Source organism: Orbicella franksi, chromosome 6 (assembly GCF_964199315.1).
Source record: "Orbicella franksi chromosome 6, jaOrbFran1.1, whole genome shotgun sequence".
Lineage (NCBI taxonomy): Eukaryota > Metazoa > Cnidaria > Anthozoa > Scleractinia > Merulinidae > Orbicella > Orbicella franksi.
In genome coordinates this window covers 6,999,599-7,006,655 of record NC_138150.1, presented here as the reverse complement: position 1 = coordinate 7,006,655, position 7,057 = coordinate 6,999,599, and the positions used below count along the sequence as shown (strand labels likewise).

Below are 7,057 nucleotides of genomic sequence, written 5' to 3'. Positions count from 1 at the left end.
GATTATTTCCACTTGGCTCGTATGTAGACTTTACCGAAATAGTATTATTAGACAGTATTATCATACATTTCCCTTGGACTGCATACTAACCAGTTGGATAAAAGCAGGTTATAGTGTTATAGCCGTAGTCGGTGTCGTCATAGCAACACTCCCTGCCTTCACAGGTGTACTCGTCAATACCATACCATCCACAATCATTGCGGTCGTCAGGAAAAACGCTGCATTTGTCAGCTGTATTGGAAAGATACATAACTGGTTTCGCTAAATTTATTTCTACATTTTTGCGACTGTGTTAAGTTACATGAGAAATTCGCTCACTTCTTATCTTTACTATCCTGACGTTCTCCATAAATGTCTTAATACAGTAGAATCTTTCTTCGTAGGTGTCCTTCCCACAAAAAAAAAAAAAAAAAAAAAAAAAAAATCGTACCCGTGCTGTTTTCAATGAAACTCCCACAAAATATAAATCAATATTAACAAAGGTTATGAAACGTAGAATTTGTTAAAATTTTGTTTTATTTTGGTGATTCTTTTCCTTTTTTTTTTTTTTTTTGAAAGCGGTGGCTGAAGCCAGTAAACGCCAAAATGTCCGCATCAGTGGCATTGGGTTAAATTAGGCGGTTATCAAATACGATCGTTGATACATGAAGCGACAATCCCCCAGAGTGTGTCAGCATTTTCCCGTATTTTCATTTCTTCATACACCTATCAAGTTCCGGTATAAAACATATTCCAAAACGTACTGGGTTAGAGGCTGCCTACTTTGGTCCTTATCTACCCGTCAACATTCTGCCGGCCAAATTTCACCGAAATCTGTCCACATTATATACCCTATTAATTCATGTAAAGAGGAAAGATTCGCTCGAATTGAAACGAGTGTGAGTTTTCCCCCGGCAAAAGATTTATAAACATGACACGCCTTCTCAGAGAGTTATGTCACGAAAAGCCACCAGCCAATGAAATAAGAGAACTTCTTAGCTGGTCCACGCGTAGTCTCTTTTTCGCTTAGTCCGTTATGCTTGACGCGAGAGAAAGCCGCGCAAGATAAAAAAAAAAAAAAAACATGGCCCCGCAAAATTTGGCGCTGCCATTTTTATCCCTCGCGGTTTCATTTACTGTCACGCTCTAAGGACTAAGCCTAGCAGTTTGCAGCAAAATAGATTTTCTGGGAGCGACAGTTTCACGGTCACGTTCTTCCAGCCTGTTTGCTTCGTGCTCGCGTTAGTCAACAATGGGGAGAAGTGGTAAACAGAAATCGCTATACTAGACAACCAGAGGATTTCTAAAACCAAATGCTCACGCACGGCGGACAATAGTTCGAAACAGAAAGTGATCACTGGTTAAAAAAAAAAACAACAACAACAACAACCAACCAACCAACCAACCAACAAACACACGTTGATCGTTGACTTCAAATGATTCTCGGTTACCTTAAAGCATGTTTGTGTTAAAGTATATTGATGTTTTGCTTAGGCCACTACGCCTCGAGCTAATCTCTGACTATCGTGTGACCGCAGAATTTTGATGTTCAGGAGTTCTGCTCAGTGAAGAAGGCTAGGAAAGCTTACTATTGGCGATGTTCATTTTGGCCAATAATGATGCTTTTTTTACCTCTACTGATTTTTGTCAGTCCGTTTGCTCAATAGAAGTGTATTCTTTAAAGAATTCGTAATCTAGTTTCATAATTTTTCAAGGCCTATGTGTAGCCCAGACGATTGGCTTTGTCCTTAGTGACGGCAAAAACCGTCACATGGTATACGAATAAGTAAGTTTCTGTTCCCAGCTCTTCTGAAAGACACTGTTCTTTACTTTAGTTTCTTCGGGATGAAATACTTCGTTTCCCCTCGAACGCATGATTAGTCCCTCTCGGTAACATGTAGTCGTATTTGAAATTTCACTTACCGGGTCCATCGAACAATCGCCAGAAGCCTAAATTTCTGCCCAGGGCTAATGGAGCCAGGGCAAATAAAGTGAGCAAAGCTACAATCTTGGAGTTCATTTTCTTGACCTGCAAAGGAATTCTACAACTTAACAATAAATATAATATATAAAACAGGCCTCCCACGTAGTCCAAATGTACCCCGAGGCCCGTTAAGCCCGCTATTCACAAAATTGAAAACAAAAACTTCATCATTACATTGTTTCTGGAAATTTTGTACGATTATTTGAGGCGCGAGTGGTGTAGAAGCAAATACCAACCTTTAGAACTGACCGAGAAATAGCCAAAGCAAATATCTTTTTTTGTTACTGTATAATTCCAAATAGTTCTTGAGAGTTGCGTGCACATTTTAAATTCTTTTCGAGCGTGCACGTATTATAGATGCTTTCTTAATCATCTACTATTGTCAAAGTTTTGGATAATTAATCTTTCACCCTTTTGTCACAGGAAGGGAGGGGAACCATTGAAAGTGTTGACTAATAATTTATTACGTAAGCTGGATTTTGGATTCGACTATTTTTGAACTTTTTTGGGGAATCTTCAGCTGAGAGGTAGTTGGGTGACTTATCTCAACAATGTTAGGTTCCTTGCTAAGTATGACGAACTGTTTGCATCAGTGATTTGATGTCAAGAGTCATGCAAGACTAGCTCTCAAAAACAAATTTGCACCTTTAATTTTACACTGGACCTTCTCTTTGTTTCATAACCAAGTTACCGTGACATGATAATTTTAAGCGCCAAAATAAATTATACCTATTCAGTGAGCAGTTGGACCTCGCTGATTTGAACACGGCTATTTCGAATTTCACGTTATTTCGAACTGAAAACATTTCTCCTGGATTTGGCGTTCAGTCATTTACTTTCGGCTATTTCGAACTCCCGCGATTTTGCGCGATCTATTTTTCGTATCCCCTTCTAGCTCAAAATAGCGGGGTTTAACTGTACTTGGGAACACTTTTGCATAATTTGTTTATACTGAATTTGTTTACTCATTGTATCCCGGTGCGGAAAGTTTACTGTTCAGTAGTTCTGCAATCCAGCGATTTCGATATCTCCATCAAACGAAGGATGTTCGTATTTTCGTTTCCCATGCTAAAAGGCGGGAACTCCATTGAAGCTTTTCTAAGCGCGCCACACTATTTAACTGCAAATTGTTTTATGTATCAATATTAACCCAGGATACTCGTTTGGTTTAGTAATCCGTGCGTAACCTTGATGATGTTCACGTGCCAAAATCCATTATGCTAATTAAAGAGCAATTTTATAATAGTTAGAACCCTGTTGCATAAACTTGTCACTGCAGTGCATTTCGCTGCAAAATTAATTTTTTCCACAATTTTTCTCGCTAAAAATCTATAAATTGCCGAACTATCGACTTCGGTAGTCGGTTTTCTATAAAGGTTGTTATAATAAGATCTTTGTTTAGCTCAATACATGCATCGTTTTGTTTTCCAGCTAGTCCCAGAAAGGCGGGAACTCCGTTAGGACGTGCATAAGAAACTTCTGCCTGATCATCCGGAGACTATGGTTTGCCGTCTTTAAGATCGCTCTTTTGAAACAATTTCTGGCACATACAGACCCTGAACATATATCATTTCGCAATCAGCAGCAGAACACTAGGGGTATCTTAAACCTAGTGACGAAAATAATTGTCAAAGTAACATTCATTTACCCAGTGGTAATTTTCATAAGCAGGTACAAGAGACTGACTTTGGTGCCAATTTTGTGCCTGAATAATTGGCTAATCTGTGAATGTACTCAAACATGAGCATAAAATCTGCAGAATGAACTCCTTTACAAGGTTAAAAGAATGTTTCACTCCGTAACTTTGCCAATGATATATCCGCGCTGACAATCCAACAGACAGTGAGATCAAAGAATAATCGTGGAACCCTTCTATAAATCGAAACTTAAAAGAATAAGGCGTTATCGAGCCCTCTCATTCTTGAGTATTTTCGACTTACCTTGAAGAATTTTCTGCCTTAGCTTTCAGACGATCGGTGTAGAGCAACGCTGGCAACCACTTAACAATTTTCCCGCTATTGTTCACAACAGCAAAAGGAAGATTGGGGCGATATACCGTGCTCCTAGTGGTTTATAGCAACGTGCTATGCAGTGGAGGGCTGGCACTAAACAAAACTTCGTTCCGCTCCAGAAACCTGGAGATTCTTGGACTTATTGTTTGCTTCTTTTGTTTACCTTATTTATTCTATCTATAGATTTCCTATCAGTTTATATTTCTTCTTTTAGCTATCGCTGTTCATTTGGTTTTAGCCTTAGACTCAAGTCTTGATTTCCGAAACTCATTACACGTAGAAACAATACCTCTCGGGTATTGCCTTGCATACACAACGACTGCGCTTGCATAAAATTAATACAAGCGTTATCCAAAAGCTTGCTGTTCAAACAAAAGGACACTTTTACTTTATAAATAACAAAAATAAAGACAAGGTTAAAGCTGGTTAGGTCTTAAAACGAGGATTCTGCTCTGAATTTGACGGTAACTTAGTTCGATAATACTTTATTAAGCTCATTCATAAAATTATCAAATAACTTAACATCTAGAAATAACACACACACACACACAAAAAAATTAAAAATTATTCAATATTTATACTGAAAATGAAGTTCGAGCTTGAGAACATAATTAAATTGTTTGTGTTCTTCTTAGCTCCTCGTACAATTTAAGTTCTATATAAGCCAAATCAGAGTTTCAAGAATTGGTGCATTGTGCACACGTTTTTATCCCTAATCTATTCTCATCTTCTGTTTTCTTTTTTTAAATAACAAAGAAGACAATAAAGTAGGGACAAAAACGCATGCCACTGCATTAATTCTTGAAACTCCGATTTGGCTTATCGGCAGTAGGTGAATAAAAGAAAGCAAGGAAGGAGAAATTAAATACGACGCGAAAATGTGGGCCGTGTTTAGCGTGAGGGTAAATAGCTTCGCCTCCTGTTCTGTCAGGTGTTATATTACGTATAGTTCTTCAAGAGAGACAGGATCCTTCTGAGACTTCCAAGAGACTGACTCATTCATTATTACAAAAAAAAAAAAAAAAAAAAAAAAAAACCGATCAAAGATGAACACGGTTTGGGAAAAATTAAATAAGCGCTCCCCTCGATTAAGCGACTCCCTCGAATAAGCGCCCCCCGTCTTCTCCTAAATTTGAAATAAGCACTCCGGGCGCTAATTCGAGGATTTACGGCACCCAGTTTTGGTGGCAAGTCGGAAATTTATGCGCAAAGAAAAAAATTGTCAAAATTTTTTTTCCTCTTTTGTACATATTTTATGGCATTTGAAACCCGGCTCTTTTCGAGAAATTCATTGCCCTCACTTAAACCGAAACTATCGATTGCATTTTTGGTTGACATCAATCATAAAATTACGACGACAAGCAACGAAACAATCGCAACCCGTTTAGGCATGACCCTTTAAACACTCCGAAGTAACCCCCTGAAAATTGGAGTCAATCATTCTGCATTCAGCCGCCTGGAGGGGGTGGTGGGTTCAGCAACCGGAAAAAAAAACAAAACAAAACAAAACAAAAAACAAACAAAAAAACAAAACAAAACAAACAAAGACAAAACAAAACTACACTGATCCGACGCAACACGTACAAAAGGCATTTACTGCGTCTTTCACGTGAACACCACTCAATAGACGGTTTCCCGTTTCGCCGTGAACTGGGCAAATGTGAAGAGGCGGGTTTGAAAAGTGTCACAGTGTATTGGTATCTCGATGCTGATGACTTTCGCTTTGGCTCTCTCTTTCTCCGAGTTGGCACTGCCTAATCATTGTCCTGACTAAGTAACTTTACACCACCAAGTTTCGGTCTAAAATTGGCGTACTTGAGAATTTGGTCTTATGAACTTATGACTAGGAAAAGAAAATTATTTATCAAAGGAAGATCGAAGCAGCGCAGCTGTGAGACAGGGAGAGGGGTGGGGAACAAGTGAGTTGGAGGACACGTGGGGTAATGTGGAAACGTAAGATAAATGAAGGAAATATAGGGTGACACGGACTACGCATTTTCTTTAAAGGCCAACAAACCTTTCATATATTTATACTTATCAATCGAAATTGTGTTCTCTTACTCAATATTAACCAGTGACAGGAGCACCTGGAGTCATGGGCTCCTGTCAGTGAGATATTCAGGCTGACCTAAGTCACTTACCAATTCAGCTTCATAGTTGCCCCTTGCTGTTTTGATAAATGATAGAGGACTTATTGGATTCAGTTTGGAGTAAAACGTGTGATGGGATCATGATGTTATGTTACGGTACTGAAGCTGACGCTCTGTAAATTAAAGGAAACCCTCTCAAACTCCTCTATCTTTCCATTTCTCTCAAATATCTTCTCAGGAATGAACAATTTATAGACTGCCCCGGCCTTCTCAAACGAGATGATCAACTCGACACTCAAAACACTACATAAGTGTTTTTTTTTTTTTTCATTTTCAGCGACCATGTTTATTTCATCATATTATTATTTTTTTAACACCATTTATTACCAATTTATATTAAATGGCACTGATATTCGTTTTCATTTATGGGGAAAGCTCCTCGCCATTTCTTTTATATTTCATCCCTCTGTGAAGTTGAAAACAAGTATAACGTTGTTTTAGCATAACATAAACACTAAATGCTAGTTTTAAAAGTTAAAAAACTGCTAGGACAAAATGTTACTTTTAAAGAAATGTATCAGGTCGCGCAGACAATGCAGTATCCGGGATTACCGTAATGAGCCGATTTAGCGCCCTCCTTCCATTAAGCGCCTCCTTTCGAATAATCGCCCCCCTTCGAATGTGTTTTTATTAAGAAGTGCCCCTATTCCAATAAGCGCCCTTATTCTAATATTATAACATAACAGTGCCGTCATAGTACGTATCAACGGAGGTTCATCTCTCTTAATAGTGCCGCATCATAAAGACAATGAACTTCGTCCGTGTTTCCCGACCATTATGTCCATGTGAATGCATAATTTCTTCAAACGAATGATTTCTTGTTCAAGTTTTGTTTTGAACATTCGACGGTTTCTCAAAAAAGAAATAAGCGTTCTGTCACGAATAAGCGTCCTGTCTCAAATAAGCGCCTTCCCTTGAGGTACCAAAAGTAA

The 7,057-nt window shown here is 38.5% G+C and overlaps 1 protein-coding gene across 2 annotated transcripts in view; it reads right to left on the bottom strand.

Annotated features, from left to right (window-relative positions):
* The window catches only part of LOC145489245 (uncharacterized), a 15,828-nt gene extending 11,539 nt beyond the window's left edge, over positions 1–4,289 (bottom strand). Inside the window, exons 1-3 of one of the 2 annotated variants that reach the window (XM_081468196.1) lie at positions 3,904–4,289; positions 1,903–2,008; positions 91–231 (exon numbers count right to left, since the gene is read on the bottom strand). In XM_081468196.1, coding sequence (XP_081324322.1) covers positions 91–231; positions 1,903–1,999 — 238 coding nt within the window. In that variant the 5' untranslated portion in view covers positions 2,000–2,008; positions 3,904–4,289. Of the gene's footprint in view, positions 1–90; positions 232–1,902 lie in introns of both variants that reach the window. The other variant, XM_081468195.1, reaches the window with a different exon arrangement.
* Between the last annotated feature and the right edge of the window lie 2,768 nt (positions 4,290–7,057).